The following is a 17,699-nucleotide window of genomic DNA, read 5'->3' on the forward strand; positions in this document are numbered from 1 at the left end:
TTGTTTTTTTTTTTAACTTGTGCTTTTATTATTTTCTGTGTTGAAATAGAATACCTAAAGTCGAGGTTGAGGTTTATTCCCCAGTTATTCATGTATATGATATTGCCTACAGCAAGAAATGTATTTCAATATTTTTCCCTTCTTCTAATTTTCCTCCACAACTTTGTCATGCTATCTTTCAGCTTTTTATTGATGCTACACTTAAATATTGCATTTGGACCACCTGGTTTTATACAGCAGAGATATTTAGCCTGATAAAATCATGTGACCTTTTAAACACAGGGTTGGAGGAAAGAAAAAAAATATGTATTTAAGCTTAGAAAAATGGGATATTCTAGCCATGTTTCAAGAAGTTGTACCATTGCAAAATGTAAACAGATGCTACTTTTTTTACCTTCGGTATGGGGCTGTATCTTTAAAGGCAGGTTTATGCTTTCGTATGCTGTGATGTGTAATTGAATACTATGTGCCACAAGATTGCCCTTCTGATACTGTTTCTTGGGCATGAAGATTTTCAGAGCTTTAGGTGGGAAATGTTGCATGTGATCGTGATATCTCTAATATTTCCTAGAGCCTGATAGATCCGCAATTCTAGGAGATTTATTTTCTTGCAGTGTTTCAGCACTATTGCTCGCAGTCCCATCGGGAAGAATGTACCATGCAGATAAGTTGCAAGAAAAAAGTTTTGGTTTCAGATGTTGCCTCATTCTGAGGTTGTTTTTAGTAAGGTTTTTGTTAAGGTCCCTTACTGTAGGGCCTGATTCACTTTTCCAAGTAGAGATCGGAGTACATATGGCAAGCAAAGAACGAACAACAATTCTAGTAAAATGGAAAACCACTCCTCTGAAGTCACTGGTCCCTTTCAGTAAACTTTGGTTACTTGGCGCTTCAGGCTTCATGAACCCCTCAGCAGCTGGGTTTCTGTCGTTTGGAGCGAACCTGTACCAAGCTTTAGATCTCTTTCAAAAGGAGATGATGCTTATTTTTCCACCTCTGTCCTTGTGGTCAGCTCTACTTCATTTTTTAAATAGCACTGCTTGCTTTTTTAAATAGCTTTATCTTTTCTACAGATATGATTATTTAATGGCCCATTAGAGAACTTCATGGAGACATACAAAAGAATATGAATAAAATTGTTAAACATTATTCATTTGGCAGAAAAATAAAACGTGCCTTCAGATGTAACTATGAATACTGGTCGCTTCCTGGTTTGAAATAACCGCTTCTCTTGCAGGGTGTTCCAGAAGACTTGCTGTTTTTTTATAAACATATCCAAAAGGGTGGTGGAGTCTTTCGAGTAAACCATTGCCTCCTGTTGTACCGTTACCATCCACAGGCTGCAACTCATTCCGTCTTAGAGTAAGTTGTATTTTCTGGTAGAACTTAAAAATTATCTTCATCTTGGATGATTGGCAGCAAAGATGCTTAATCTCTTCAAGACATCACACAGCCAAATAATTACCTGGTTGTGTTTAATTGTTTGGGGGTTGGTTTGGTTGTTTTAAACAGGCTGAAAGGCAAGCATAATGTGTTGGTGGTATCCTCTTTTGGTGGTGGAAGGTTACCTTTCTGTTCGTCCTTGCTACAGCTTCCTTTCGAGTGACATACTGTAATGCTGGAATTGGAGTTAGGAACTGAAGTCTTCGGTTCGGATCCTGTTGCCTGTACCCTATCGGTGTACCTGTGTTAATGATTTAGTGAGGCAGGGATGGGGTGGGGGCATTTTAACATTTAACAAATATTCAAAGGAATTGTTTCATCTTTGCAACTGTTCTCGAAATAATTTCACAGCAGTACTGTTTTCTCAACTTCCAGCTACCATCCCTCAGCTGCGACTCTAGCTGATCACGTGAGATCTTGTAATCTGCCTGAATAACCTCTCTGGTTATTTAAAGCATCTGAGTTTCTTACCCTCAAGGCAGATTAAGAATACTTCGTATGATTATGTATCTCATCTGCTGAACACGGCAAAAGCAAGCAGTGAGGCGGTAACTTTTCCAATACTTTGAACACGATTGCAAGAACGTGTTTGAAATACATCCTAGTGGTGAAATTGTTTTAGGGTTTTTAATTAAGATTTTTAATATGGGAGGTTTTGATTCTCATATTTTTTGCCGTGTGAACCATAATGTAAGAAAATATTTTTTTAATTTTAAAGCTTAATTTCAAAATGAACTGTCTCAACTTCCAAAAAAGTAAACAGAAACTTATAATGCCAACAAAAACCTTCTTTTGAAAAAAAAACAACAAACTAAACCTTTCATCTGATAATGTGCTGCATTTACGTATATTATTTTCCTGTTTTAAAAGGTCTAAACCATCAAAATCAGATAATGAGGTTTGAAAAATGCCTGAGGGTGTTTAGGAGTAATTCTCTCAGGTGCTTCCGTGTAAGCTGTTGCCTGCTGCTTTTACAGTGCTGGTCTACCCTTAAAGAACATGTTAAAGTGTCAATCGGTGATGCCTCTGCACACTCATTTCACCCCTCAAAGGCATTCTTCCTGATCAGAAGTCCTGCAAGCTGAGCCAAAGTCCATCCTTTCTCTTATGCCCTGACATTAGTGAAAAATTATGCCAATTCTGCTGTCCTTTAGGAGTCCCGCACCAGAATCACAGTGGTAACTAAGTAAACTGTTTTAATGATATTAATACACTTTTCAGTCAATCCTATTTGGCTTTGTAGAACTGACTAGTACAACAAAACTTTTTTTGTGCATTTTAGCTGTATATCACTATATTACTGTATAACTGTAAATACTATAGTATGCTAGCGTAACTATCATGCACATGGTTATTGTCACTATAGATTTTAATAAATACATATATTTATGTATGCATATGTATGTAAAATCATTTAACCCTGAAAGTCATTCCAAGCAAATGGAAGATATTCTTTGGATTTTGCAAACAATTATGAGGTAATTTTTTGTGTGTGTGTGTTTAAATGTAAGGGTGTTTTTCTCTTTTCGTTTTGGCAGTTAGGTACAAACCTTTCAGCCATGCATCATGGGATGCTAGAACTCTTGGAAGCCTGTTGCTTGTAGCTGTGGGAAAACATCTTATTCTTGGAAATGAGTTTGTTATGAATTTACTGCAAGCTGTTGCTTATTCAGATCTACAAGGTTGTGTGGCACAAGCACCCTGAATTACAACATGCTGTGAGAATGTGGAAATACTGTAAGCTGTTTCAGATGTGCAGTTTGCCTGTCCAAATTGGCGCCTTTCTTGTCTCATTCTAAGAAGTCAGGCTAGCTGTTCTTCGTCTTGGCTTTTGCTGGTACTACTGTTAATAATATTTTGTGCGACCGTTCCAGTGTGAGGTTGTGTAACATCTCTTCTAACTGGCTTGTTCCCCCGTTTGCTGCCTGACCTGTGCGGGGTTGGCCAGCGCTTGTTTCTAAAGGCTGAGGTGCGCATTGAGCAAAAAGAGCTTAATGGACTCATCACAAATGTTTAAGTTTATAATTTGAATTGGGTCTTTCCAAATTTGCCTTTTGGTCAGCTCACCTTACTTAGTGCACCTTCTACCTTTCCTAGAAGTCTCTTTTTTTTTTTATGGTGTGTTAGGTTTGAGCAGTTTTCTGTGGCATTTGCCTTTCACCATTGGCCTATGTTGTCTTTGAATTTTCAGAGTTAGCCTAGACCTGGATTTGGAAGTAATAACTCACCAAGCAGGTCAATGTCTTGTCTGAGACCAAAATGATGCTTGTAGGAAAGTTGTTTTTTTTTTTTTTTTCTTTTAAATGGTTTATGCCTAGTTTCAGTCTTAAAAAACAGAGCTGGTTAATAGGACTTGTTTATACAAAGGTGTGTAATTCAGGCTTTTCAGCAAAGTCACTTGTACAGGAATATGTACAAGCTTGTAGCCTATAGGCGACAGTCGCTTATAGCCTATTGTGGGCTGATTTCAGTTTATACGAGTGTCTTTCATTACTGTTCAGGGAAAAAAATGCCTGATTTTGCATTTTCAGACTTCCTAAAATATATATAAAGCTACTTGGCAAGCAACATTTAGTTCTTTTTATTTAGTATGTATGATTGTAAACACTAATGATTTTTAGGTCATTTCCTCTGATTAGTATCCTTCTGGAACAAATATCTAGAGGTGAAGCAGGAAACAAAAACTTATTTGCATTCTCCCTTACCCTGGAGGCATCAGATTGCATTATTAAATGTTTTGGGTATATGACAAAATTGGAACGAAGCACAGTCTATATTTAGACTTCATTAGGTGCATACAGAAATATAAACGTTCTCACTGTGATTGCATCTAAAGTCTACGATGGATACCTGCTCAATGGGAACGAATGAGGCAAGTTTTGAGAAACTTCTCTTCAGCCAGGAATTTACAACACAAAATCCCACATACTGTATCTCTCTAGATCTAAATCATTTTATCTCACATTACAGCTTGTATCCTAGGGCTGTGTGTACTTTGTGCTACATAGCTGCATTACACTGGTGTGATACAGTATCAGAGCTGCCTTTATAGTGAGAAGTACTGTAGTAAGAAAGTTTGGTGTATAATAACAACATTGTAAAATTCATAGATTTTTATCTTGCCAAAAGGGACTGTATATAAAACAATGTACCTCACTGCGAGATAAAAGTCAGCTTGGAAGAAGATGAGCAATAAAACATTGTACTTGTCTTTAGGTAGTGTTGCTCATGACAGGCAGTTGGGGCAGGTAGCTAACCTTTGTGGCAATGTACAAGGTTTTGGTCAAGAGAAATTTAGTGTATGCAGAAAATAAGGTTTGTACGTTCCCTCTGAGATTCAGGCGATTCCCTTTTATGCAGAAAACGTGAACCGTACTTACAAGGCTTACGGTAACTTCATATGCCGTGTATTCAGAACGAGTATAATATTGTAAGAGCTTGTTCTGCAGAAATAACCAAAATTACGTAATCTATTGAAACCATCTGGTTTCAGGCACTAGAAGCTTCCAGTGTCATCTAAGCGAAGGAGAACAGGCACTCAGTCTGAAACACACATTGAGTTGTTTTAGAGGTACTCCGAGGCATGGGTCCCGTATCGCTGATGAGCGCAGGAATGCCTGCTTCATTTCCTGCAAAGGCATATGCATCCAAAAATAGGCAGGAGAGAGGAATAGCGTAACATATTCCTGTACAGCTGAAATAAAGATGAGGTCAACTGCATTTTTATCTTCTATGCTTGCATTTGGCGCTTCAATTAAACATGGAAACTAATGACCTCATTAGAGTCTTGAAAAGTAAATGGCATTAACATTGATAGTCTCTGTCTTTCTTAATAAGCCTTTCATGAAAAATAGGCCACAATGCAAACCATGCCTCAGTTAATGACCCACGGCCTGAAGATGAACTCAGACATTAATAGAACCTATTAACAGTGTAAATGTAATAACTCAGAGGGACGATATAGTCCAGCAATTAATAAGTTCACATGAAGTTCAACAGAACAACGACGACAAAAAAAAATCAGTTTATTCACCAGTATGGTCAAGGTTCAAATGGGATTAATTTCTGAATTTCCTCTGGATTGTAAGGGCCTTGAATTCGGCCTGCAAAACTAGCTGTAAAGAATCCGTTCCTTCAGCTCTCACTGTGATTGAAAAGTTGTCTGTTCTTCCATCTTCGGATTATCTATCAGGTGAGATTCACCTATTATATAAAATTCTATCACCCTGCCATGAACAAAAGACCCACTGGAAGCAGCCGTTCACTGGAACAGCTCCTCTTCCTGTCTGGTGTTACCTGAGTAGCGTGCGGGACCGGCGCATATAGAAAAGGTCAGATTTATAGTGTTACTGTGGATGGTAATCAATGCCTAAAATTCCAGTACTGTGTAGGATATTGGGCTTGTGTTTGTGCATTTCTCAAGTACTTGTACATCTGTCTGCTCTGTTGATTCACTTATGTAGCCTCGCTGGGGGAAGGCAGTCAAACAATATGGCGAGGTTTAACTGAGCTCAGACATTAAATCATATAGCTTTTATTGTCACATTATCTTTCATTTCAAAATAGGAGTAGAGCAGATGTTTCTTGACTCCTGTATTCAGTCAGTAGGTCACCACACATTCTAACAGAGCTCCATTGTTATATTACTTGGGTGGATGGTATGGTAATAACTACTTGGGACGGAGGAACACACTTCGTCGTCATTCTCACCCGCTGCATGAATACCCTCATTTCACTCCGGCAGAATTTTGGCTCCTCATCTTCCTTCCAGACTACATAACTGATGAGTATTGAGGGGCCACAGCAAGTGAGATCTTAGGAAAATTATGTGAACCTCTAGAATGTTTTTTTCCAAGTAGAAAAATGTACACTACTTACATTTCTCTGGTAAAGTAAAGAAGTGACAAGAAAGCGAAAGAAATTGGGAAAATAATGTACTTCAAGACTGTGGGTCAAAGAGGAGCATTAGAGTGTGGGAACCACCTTCTACAAGCAGAAGAATTTGTATCCCACCTTCTGGCTGAGGAAAATCTTATTAGCTGAATACAGGCAAGGAAGTGATACTAAAGGCTACTGTGAAACTGCTTGCTTTAATCCTTTCTGATGTGGGTAGGAGAAGCAGCCTCGATTTGGGATGATGCAGAGGAATAACACCTCCTAGTTTTTGCTGGTGGCTATGAATATGTAATAATGTAAAATCTGAAAATAGCTGTGAGAATTGTCTCTGAGTAGTGGTTTGTACAACTTCTGGATCGTTTCAGGCATTTTCTTTAATCATCATTTGCACGTTGCTACAGTTCCCGTCTGCTGCACCTGCACTGGCTCTTAAAGGATGGGAAAATGGCGTTCCCTGATACCTCAAGGCAGGAATCCCAGTTATCTATTCTGGAAACATCAAAAAATGTGGCAAACTAAGTGAGCCGGAAGCCTGAAGGGGATAACTGAAATTCTCTCTCTTGACGCTCTGTGAGCTACCTTTTGCTCCAACGTGTGAGACACATTGTTCGTGCAGAGCACGTTTTCGCAAAGGTTAAGTCTATGGTTGTCCCTCTAAAGCTTAGTCACAAATTCTCCCCTCAATTCTGTATTTATCTGATGATCTCGGCCTGCACTGTTAGAAGTATTTCAGGGTTACCTCAAGACTGCAAAGTGTTCGCTATAAGTTAAGTTTCATCAAAAAGGGCATACGCGATATGGGGACGTGATGTTTAAATACTTCTCTGTGGGCATTTTCATAAGAAAGCCTCGTAGTGATGCAGGCAAAAAATCACAAGTCCTGAGCATATTTGCTTCATTTTCACAACCCAAAATAGGTATTTAAGAAAGCCATTTATTGGTGTTTAAATGAAGCTGCCTGACAATATTCTTGTATTTGAACAGCGATCCAATTAGTCTGGAGTTTAATGAGTTTCATATCCTTCTGAGTGCAATTCCCTTACATGCTTTCCGCCCTTGTGTGTCTCGCTATACCATTCATGGGTAGGAGTGGGTCAGTAAATCTGCTTCAGCCTGCTGTCTGCGGGCGATTGCCAACAGCGAGATTTGGTCTGCTTGAGTTTTACCTCTGTAGGGACTTGTGTGGAATACAGGCGCCCATCGCCTAGGCAGCAAATGCATGCTGTCTGGAAGCAACCAATACTAAATGTCCCAGGACGCTTCCATGAGTAACAAGAACATTTTCTGTGCACCTGGATGTAGATTCCAGTGTTTGCCCTACACCTAGAAGTTAGATGATAATTATTTTTGTGCCTTGTACGTTGCCTGTTTTTCCCTTACCTTTCTTAACTTTGCAAACTCAAGTGGAAAAGAAACTTGCCTTTGTCACTCAAGTCAACAGCACAGATTCTGAAGTGCCTCTGGAATGTAATACAGTGTTATCCTTTTGAAGTCGCATTTCAAAGTAAAATCAGTTTTAAAACCTTTCCATTTACGTGTAAAGCAATAATCTTCCTTTTTAGAAGCTAGCAGAAGCTCTAAAATTTCCAGTAAAGTGATCCTGGAAAACTACTTGACCTTCATATTTCTTTGCTTTAACTTTTCTTCTGGGAATATACTATGCTCTAATGGACATGGAAAAAGGCAAGTGTCAAAGGATGCCAGCAGCAGCTAAAGCTTTGCAGCAGGCATGCAGCTTGTGGTTGCATTAGAAGAGATTTGCAGTCGAATCCAAGATTTTTTTTCTCCATTAGTTGAAGTGCTGGTGCACGGCCGTAGTCTTCAAAACAGTGCGGAAACTTTCTATGGAGTAACTGTTCTTCTTAGGTACGTTTATTTGTGAGTGAAGTTCTTTCCAAGTTATTCACACTACAGTCAATGATGAAGTGCTAAGCAGGATTTGGCTGTGCTCAAAAATCGCACGCTGAAGTGAAGTGGGCTCGCTGGAGCTAGTTAATAATCCCGGCAAGAATCCATATGTCTTAGTGCTATGAGGGTTTCGTCTTTTTCAAACGATAACTCAGGGATGTGAAGGAACAACACAAAATTCCTATCGGTAAAATATTAGAAAAGTTCGCTAACAAACTTCTTGGAAGAAATCAGGTTACCTATTAACCTCAGTGACCTCCAGTGTTATACTTGTACCTCAGATGCATACTTCATAAGAATAATTTGGGACAATAAATTTGGCTTTGTGACATTTGATAATCCATTAGATAAAGGGAAATTTTGAAAATGAAAAAATTGAAAATTTTTGAAAATCAAGAAAATACAAGTCATATGTGACTGTAATGCCAGATCATCAGACTTGTCTAGTGATCATAGTCATGTACTTAGCATTTTGTAAGGGAACCAAAGTTGGTGTGATGCGCACAGGATTAGGGATAATCAGAAGTGCAACTAGGAGACGGAGCAGTCTGGGTCGTTGAGAATGACTGACAACAGCATTAGCTGTAGCAGCTCCTGTTCCCGACTCTCTGCCCACCCGGGCAGTTTAGATCCTTAACAGCAAGGAAGCTCAAATGGATTTTGATTTTTTTCTATGAAACAGCAAGCTGCACTTGCAGACCACACGTAACAGGCTGTAGCTGCCCGACGATAACCTCTGCTGACTCGTGAATCAGAAGCCTTATTTGAAGCAGAAGAAATAACATATTCTTTGAGTATTTTGGTGTTTAAATTCCATACCAACTTGATATAGATGGAAGTGGGGCTCAAAGTTGAACTGTGAGGAAGGTATATTGGTAGGAAAATATACATGCTTCCCAAGACAAACCATAGGCAGCTTTAGGATCTCACAGGAAAATTACTAGGCTTTTTCCGTTAATGCTTTAACTAATTGCACCATCTAATTTCTTGGATCACAAGATGTATTACAAATTGTAGAACAATCTGTAACAATTGCTATAAAGTGTATTATGTTCTGTCGTGATAAAGCAAATGGAAAAACCTATTTGAAGAAATGCTTTCAGCAAGGAAAGACAAACGTTGATCAGAATTTCCTACGAAAGAAATTTTCAACTCGAGGTGCCTTGTTCAAGAGATGCCGGTTGGGAAGATTTGTCCATAGATAACTGGAGGAAATCGATTTATTGTATCTAGAAAACTATCTGTTAAGTATGAGAGAGGTTCCTAGTTAATGAAAATTAAATGAACCTGGGCATAAAACAGATCATCTTAACAAAAGGCAGTTTTCTTGAAACCACTGTAAATGATGCGGTCTTAAATCTTACACTGTAGGGTGGGAATTGCTGTTTTAAAAGCGTACCTGATTGACCGCGATTGGAAATGCGCGTACACGTGCATGTACACAGAAAAAGCTGTAGTTGTCAAAGTGGATCTGAGAGTCAGGAGGAATGGTCCAGGAACAAATCCTTTCCTTGAAATTGTCTTCTTTTTCTGAGAACCTGTCTTGAACTTATGGAAGATCTCAACGGGCCTTCAGTATTTAAAGATGGTCTGTGTTCCCTTGGTGCTGCTTCCAAAGCCACGGGGTTCATCATTCGGTATTAGTCTCACAGTTGCTAACCTCAACCGCTTGGCTTAAATTGTATTGTGGAACTTGTTACAAACCTGAAGGTGTGATTGGACCCAGACATCTGCCAGCTTGCTTTTTTTTCTAAAGCATATCTTAAGAAGTTTTGTGAGGCATGCCACTTGTTCCAAAACAAAACAAAAAAAGGGATTTTTATTGCTCTTTGTTTCTAGAAAGGCTAGTTCTTATAAAAGTCATCTTCAAATAAAGGCACAGTCATGCTCGTATCACTGCTGAATAATACTCTGGAACCTTTAAAATTAAATGGCTCTGGTTTGGTCTAAAGAGCGTGCATGCACCCTCACAGCGCGAGCGGTGCGTAACAGCTGGTAGTTTGTGTTGCTCTGTGGTGCCTGCTGATTCAGAGCTGTGAAAACTGACTCGTTGAAGACTCGAGCTGAATACCACAACGTAAATGGATTTCATTGTAGCCTTGGGCTGTATACCTGGGTCGATTGGAGTCTGAATCTGTGAGATTTCGACTTCGTATTGACAAAGGAGAGTGAATGCATGGACAGCTGGAACGTGAACATTTGGAACGTCTTGGGTTTAGGAGATCATTTGCCTGTATGCACTGCATGGTTATGGAGCAGTCCATATGCTGAGTGTGGGTATGGGCAAACAGCGTATTGGTGGGCAGCTGGAATTATCGGTACTGAATTCGATTACCAGAGCCACAGTTTTTCAGCATCTTGTAGTCTTCTGTTAGGGTTCTTGAAGGTGATAATGGTTTAGCTACGGCTTCGAATCTATCCTAATGATTTTTGTCTGAGAACTTCCACAGAATTTCTTTTTTTTCTACCAACAGTTCCCTCAGAATTTCTAGTATAGTTTTCTGGTGTGATTTTTTTTTTTTCTTTTTTTAATTGTGTGAAACAGTTTGGTCAAAATCTACCCTTTTTCTAACTCTCCAGGGGAACCATCTGGAATCACCGAGTCAGGTTTCTTGAAGACAGAGTCCTGAGCTCCTGGGCATCATTCACCATTTGGAATGCTGGCAAGCAAGGCAAGAAGCTCTACAGAAGCTTGTCACCAGCTAATCAGAAAAAGGTGAGCTACTAAGAGTGGGTAACATCTGCACTAAAACCCCTTCCTTCCCTTTCGTGTGTCTCCTTGCTCCTTCTAACATCATGTAGCAAAATTCTCATAAGATCTTGTGTCCCCAAAGTACGAGTTGATGATTAACGTCATCAGGGGAATTCTCAATATGCTGTATAACATATTTCTTCTTTTAAAATGCTTCTTTTTAAAATACGGCATTTTATTTAGAGTGTATGGTGTGTATGTAGTGCAACATATGCACCAAGTTCCTACTAGCTGTTGACTAAGCATAGCAGTAGGTGAGACGTGCTGGAACCGTTTATGGCCTGCTAGTGTGTACCTAACCGCGTAGTAGCCAGGCTCCCAAGGTGAGCAGAATAACTCTTGGGTGGTATAACACTAAACTGCCTTGTCCAGGATTATTCATTCACACATAATACTTGCCCATTCCTAAGCGGATACTGGACAGGTCCCTGTCGGATGCTGACCGACCTGGTTTGTGTTGGGAGTAGTTGTACTGTAACTCGCTTTTGAATGAAAAGCTCGATTGTTTAAAAAGAGGGGTGGGCTGCAGGGTGAACAGGCGAGCAGAAACTGTTGCACGTGACTATCTAATTCAATTTACAGTCAATTGAAAACGTGGAGGTTTCTTATATTTGGCAGTGGCAGATATTTCTCAGGAGAGATTTGTCCGAGAGTTTAAATACTGTACTTTTATAGCATTTTCTTTTGCGTAATAACTTTTTGTTAGATAAAGGCTTTAGGGCTAATGTCAAATGGCTGTTTCTTATAAAAAGCCACAGAACATTCGTTTTATTGCCAAATATGTTTTCTTTTCTTAAAAATATGGATGGGAAGACAAAATGACAAATACATATATAAACTTGATTAATGTTGTGGCCTTCAGACCACACACACATAAAAAATAGAAGAAATTTGTATATCCATAGCTGAAGTTACTGAATAGACATGGGAGACACTCATACAGTAAATACACAATGCAAGAAGTGAACCTGAATTTCCTGCTTGATATTCCAGTGCCATCCCTCTTCCATTGCCATCACGTGGTGGTGGGTGAACTGTGTGAAGGACGAAGATTAAATGCGGTGTGTCTCCCATCAGTTACTTCATTCAAAGAGGACAGAAGCATCCATTAAATATATTGAGTTATCTTGGTCATGCGGTGGAGCGTGCACATGACTTTGGGGGGGTTAATGAAAATGTTCTCTTTTATTAGTATTTTGCAGAGCACTTTGAGAATTCCATGAACTTACTAGCAACCATTGCACTTTTCTGTCCGCAAAACTACGAGAAGTAGAAAATAAGTTCCAAGGGAAGAGGCGGCAGCTTGTCTGCTAGATTTTTGAGATGTTATGGAAAAAATAGACTATGCTGTTTTTGTAGCAGTGTCTCAGCACCTTAGGTGTTGGGGTTTTTTGGTTTTGTTTTGTTTCCTAGCTTTTTTTATGCCAAGCCAAAATGGAGGGTAAGCTAGAACATGGAGATATTGAGCTAGAACACCTCTCTAGCTTTGGGTTACATTTGCCACCTACTTCTGTAGGTGATTCATTCAGGATGTCACATCCTGTTGAGCAAACACAACGATAATTTGAAGGTGCCACTGCAGAGATGACAAAAAGGGCAAGAGAAAAATAATATTGGTGGGTTTTTGCTACTTCTCTGCCAAAGAACCAAAGCTTAGCTCTTCTTCGTTGAGGAACAACCTTCATTCCCCAGCATGCGAGCGCTGACGGTGTGGTTCTAATTAAGTGGATCTTGACGTTCTTTCCAGCTGACCTTTACATAACGTTTGCTTTGGCAGGGTTGCAGGCCATGATAGTCTTTTGCTTCTGTCAAGGCTACGACTGCAGATATTCCAGTATGCTTTAGTTTGATATTGAAATATTGCACTGGCATTAACCCATTAATTACTGGCTACTGTACCAGACACTTTCAGCAAGCTTACATGTCAGATGCAATTGCTCGTGCCAAGTATGACTCACTTTGCAAATGTACTGCAGAAAACTACTGCTGAAATGCAGTCACAGTCCGATCCTTAATACCTCATACAGAGCGATCAAACTTTATCCACTGTCTCACATGTTATCTGAAGTATTCAGATGTTTTCTCAATAACCAATGAAGATAAACAGATTCAGAAAGTGACTTGTATCATCCTAAGTGAGAGTAGAGGCCGAGCTTTTAGATAGGTAATTTCTGGTTAAATTAGTGTTATCTGTAGTGATTAAAGCGCTAGTTTATGTAGTTAGTCAGGCTCGTTATGATTGCCATTGTAACTTCCTAGCTTTTCCAAAAGTAAGACCCCAGTCTATCCATCTCAGAACGGAAGCTTAAATGATACCCTAATGTTTCATAGTAAGTCATTGGCAAAAGGCTGCAGAAGTAGTTAAAACATCTCCCTTCTTAAGCGCTAATCAAAGGATTATGCTGCTGGAGTTTCAGGAAATAAATTAAAAAAATTTGCAGTAGGTAATTCATGGCAGTTTTCATTTTATTCAAAATTATTAACAGTAAAAGGAGGCTAGTTAAACTCCATGTTACACTTTTCCTCAAAAATCCTTCAGGTATTTTGTGACTAATCTTCAATTCTTGCCAGAGAGTCTCAAATCCCATATGAACAAAAGTTGTAAATAGTTGTTGCTTTGTCCTTTCCAGCTGTAAGAACGATAAAATACTTTTCCTGTCTCACCCTTTAAAGACTACGGTAACAAAATACAAGCTTTCGTATATTCTGTTAATTATGAGAACACTAGAGAATCAGCATCATTTTGAATCTACAGGTAGAATCTAGTGTTGTCTTGTAAATGGAGGCCCTGGGGTATGAATTCATCAGTTATGTAAAATAGAGTCCTTTAAAATACAATTCCAAAAGGTCCTTAAGACAAAACAGGATGTATTTCATCAATATAATTATCATTTTCTCCTCTGAAGGTCCAGTTGTGTAAAACAGTATGCTCTTAAAAGGTCTAATACCCTTTGAAATGCAGGTAAAATTGCCAAAATAAGCTCTATAGTTTAACTGTCTCATTTCAGCTGGTTTTATAGTTTAAGTCAGTTTAGATTCTTGTGGTTTGTTTCACTGTTGCTGCATCCTTTTCCTGAGATTCAGAATTTCATTAGATGTCATGAGACTGATTTCAGATGGAATGTGGACTCACAGCAGGGTTGTGGTCTAAATTGGCACGAAGTACCTGTAGAAAATATGGGACACATACTCCTAGAATAAATAACAACACCCCCACACCCCCAAAAAAAATCCCAAAACTGTTACATACAGCCTGTATTATTTTCTAATTGTGAAAAAAACTATACTAAATCTTCAGGAAGAGAATTGATTAGTTTGAACTATCAAGCTTAGGACACGTAAGAAAACATCTTTTTCAGAAAAGAATGTTTCTAGTGTTTTTAGAACCTGATAAACAAAGCAGTTGTATCTCTTATACTGACTAGGCTTTTGTGGGATGTTTGAAAAATATAAATATGTTGCATGCCCAACAGCATTGCTTCTTAGAAAACAAAATTTTGGCCATTCCAGGAAGCAGCAGTCTGTGTGCATTCATACTCGCTAACAATTATTATTACTTATTACTTTATTACTTTAGTCTGTTTGGAAAACAGTCTGAATTTGAATTCTGGCTGTGCTAGAAGAGAAGAGGACACCTAAGCAATATCCTCTTTTTTCCTTCAGACATCTGTATGGTGAATATTAAAATAACGCTTTGTCTCCAGAGAGTTCAGGCAAAAATCCAAGGCTCAGTATTTTTGCAAAACAGCAACACAAGAAAAAAATTATTCAACTAGTAGGGTTTTTTTATGAATTAATTACCAGGATCTCAGTATTCTTAGGGAAATTCTGTTTCCTGGCCATCCCCTTCTTGATTCACGCAGTTGACAGTGGTTCAGTATTAGCGTTTCTGCAAGAATGAAGTCAAACAGACCTTTTTTTGTTTAAAACACATCCGTCTTGTCTATAATTTGCAGCTGAAGATGGAAACCAAATGTTTTTGGGATGCTACATATGCCTGGAGGGTTTCTGAGCTGTCTTGTCTGGTCTTTTATTCTCCATCAAACTTGAACTAAAAAGAGAACTCCAGCATTAACATTTTGTGTCATTTCCGATAGCTGAAAATAGTGCTCGAGTAGCTCACAGAAAAGGAGGGGGAAAGGACAAAATAAGCATCAGCTAATTAGTGACATGGAAACAGTCCTAGCACGCAGCCAGCCCGTGAAGTTTTCTGTAGGACAACCCTATCGGCCAGCAGCAAACTTGAAAGTTTCAAGAAAGTGTTTTGTGCGCCCTTTTTCCTACCTCGTTAACCATTTAAAAATCATCTGTTAGTTTCTCTTTGCATTTTTTTTTCTAAGAGCAACATCAGTAAATCATGTACTTCAACTCTGGTCCTTCAGCTCACTCAGAAAAGCAAGAAATGTGGAAGTTTTGTAGCATTTTAACTACCTGAAAGCATGTGAATGGCAGTTTGAGAAACTGAAGTGGGGACATGTAAAAGCAAAGAAACATAAAGGGAAGAATGTTGCACCCACCTTGCCTGTGGAGCGGGAGATAGAGTGACAGTGTGGAAGCGAGTTAAAAGAGAGCCTACAGAGCAAGAAGAGGGGGTGAGATCTGAAAGCTTCGGTCAAATCCAGGTATAAAGCATCCTAAAATGACACGGGGTAAAATAGAGGCTTCATTTTGGACTGTAGCAAATACTTCATGCTGCAATATGGCGGGGCCGTCTCCCTGCTGCTTCCATTCGGGAGGATGTGCTTTTTGCAGCATCCCTTTTGTCAGCTGAGGCGTGCACACTGGAGGAGTTGCTGGCGTAACTACTGTAGCTGTCTGTTCTAGCGAAACGGGACGCTTGCAACTAGTTCCCACGTTGTTACGTATAAAGGCAGTCGTATGTTGTATGTAATAAGGGAAGTCTTGTATGTACAATATTTAGAAGTTTATTTTGCATGTTGGAGTCTGATATTAAAATTCGCTTGAGCAACTTGGTTACGTGGATGTGCAAAGCGGGAAGATGCTGCTCTCTTTAATGGAACAGTGTCTTTAAGCGGAGTCACGAAATGTGCGCTTGGGATTTACGGGAACCCACGGCGGCTTCACAGCTGTAATGCTAAAGAGGTGAAATAAAAGCAGCACCCTGATACTGAAAATGACTCGGCTCGTGATGGACAGCTGCTTGCTAGTTCCATGGTTCCACTTGTGGCATACTGGAAGATGTTTATGCCTCTGTGTGTCTCTTGTTCTGTTTGCCATTAACTGTATCTATTTAAACCTTCATTATAATGCTTTCAGTTACTTTGTTTTGACATGAACGGCCACAATTGATTTAACTTTTGTGGAGATGTATATTAATGTGCTTCCGAGGCTTTATATTAGTTTGAATGAAAGAATTATAAATAGAAGAATCAAGAGGGTCACTAGAAGTTTAAAATGGATGAAGGATTGCATGAGATGTGGAGAGAATGCAATAGGGAAGGTGTGCTCATACGGGATTTTGTAGAGTGCGGGTTGTCTTCTTTAAAGGTAAGTTTTGTGAGACCAGGGAGGAGGGAGAGGAGACAATGTGCAGGTGACCATTTATCACAAGGGTTGTCCGTTTTTCAGTCATGCTCTACTAAGTTATTCACACACCCTCCTCCCCCTTGTAAAACTTGTCTCTCACGACCTTCCAGCTATAACAGACCGTGACAAGTGGCTGTGATTACCTTTTGTTGCCTGCTGTAAATGATCATTACAGACCTAAAGCAGACCACAGGTGAAAATATGATGAGGGAATAAAATCCTATGATCATCATTCACCATAAAAGGACGTTATTAGGCTGATGAAATCTTTCAGTTTTTCTATCAGGAAATCAGAGTGGAATGGGGAATGTAAGGCAGCATCATCCTCTGCGGTGGCCAACAAGGCAGTAAACAAGTCAAGTACAAAACAAACTGTTAATTCTTGTGTAATAGTAGCCCAGCTCAAACAGCCAGATAATTACAGTTGCACCCTGAGCCCTCTCTGGCTGACTTCTTAGGTTGTACGTTTGGAGTAGGCTTAATCTGCCGCCCATTAATCTCCTACCACGGGGAGGTCTGATGGTCCCAGCCTGTGTGTCCTTTCTCACAGCTGCTGTGTTTATTAAAAAGAACCAGCCAGAGAAGTGCTTTTATCTTCCTCAAAAGTGTCTTCCCCGACAGAGATTCTTTCTGAGTAAATCTTATCTTTTGAGCCCTATAAACTTTCTCTTATGAGGGAGAAAACGGTTTCTCCTTTTTTCCTTACGCTGTTGTTAATGTATGTTGCAATCCATATTTATAAAGATCCCTGACAGTAACTATGCAGTTCGTATATAACAGATACCTAGCTGTCTCTTCCAGTTTTTAGCTGAGAGAAATAGCAGTCTTTTTTCTTTGTTTTGGAATTGTGCAGATTTTCATACAAGTGATGTTTAAGACAAAACTTTGTAATCATTTATATATTTCCTTAAACTGAAGTGTGAGGCGAGGACTGTCTAAGCTTCAATGGTGCCATATTGTCAGAGGCATTGCAAAAGAGCCATTTTGCTAGAGGGAGAGGGAAAAAACCAACTTAAGACTGCTTTACAGCTTTATAATTCATAGGTTCCTCCCTGGGAGACACTGTGTATGGATAGGTGGTCTTCATAAAGGATACAAGAAAGAGCCCATTAACGCAGGAAAATAAATAGGTAACTGGGTTTATCCTAATAGTGTA

General features: G+C 39.3%; 1 protein-coding gene across 6 annotated transcripts in view; it reads left to right on the forward strand.

Annotated features, from left to right (window-relative positions):
- Positions 1-17,699, forward strand: part of QTGAL (queuosine-tRNA galactosyltransferase) — a 136,645-nt gene that overhangs the window by 102,151 nt on the left and 16,795 nt on the right. For all 6 annotated transcript variants that reach the window (XR_012663303.1, XR_012663304.1, XM_075111048.1 and 3 more), the window contains exons 8-9: positions 1,235-1,359; positions 10,825-10,960. Coding sequence is in view for 4 of the 6 variants with exons in the window: in XM_075111048.1 (XP_074967149.1) it covers positions 1,235-1,359; positions 10,825-10,960 (261 nt within the window). In the remaining 2 variants the exon portion in view is untranslated. The remainder of the gene's footprint in view (positions 1-1,234; positions 1,360-10,824; positions 10,961-17,699) is intronic.

The sequence above is a fragment of the Phalacrocorax aristotelis genome, chromosome 16 (assembly GCF_949628215.1).
Source record: "Phalacrocorax aristotelis chromosome 16, bGulAri2.1, whole genome shotgun sequence".
Classification (NCBI taxonomy): Eukaryota; Metazoa; Chordata; class Aves; order Suliformes; family Phalacrocoracidae; genus Phalacrocorax; species Phalacrocorax aristotelis.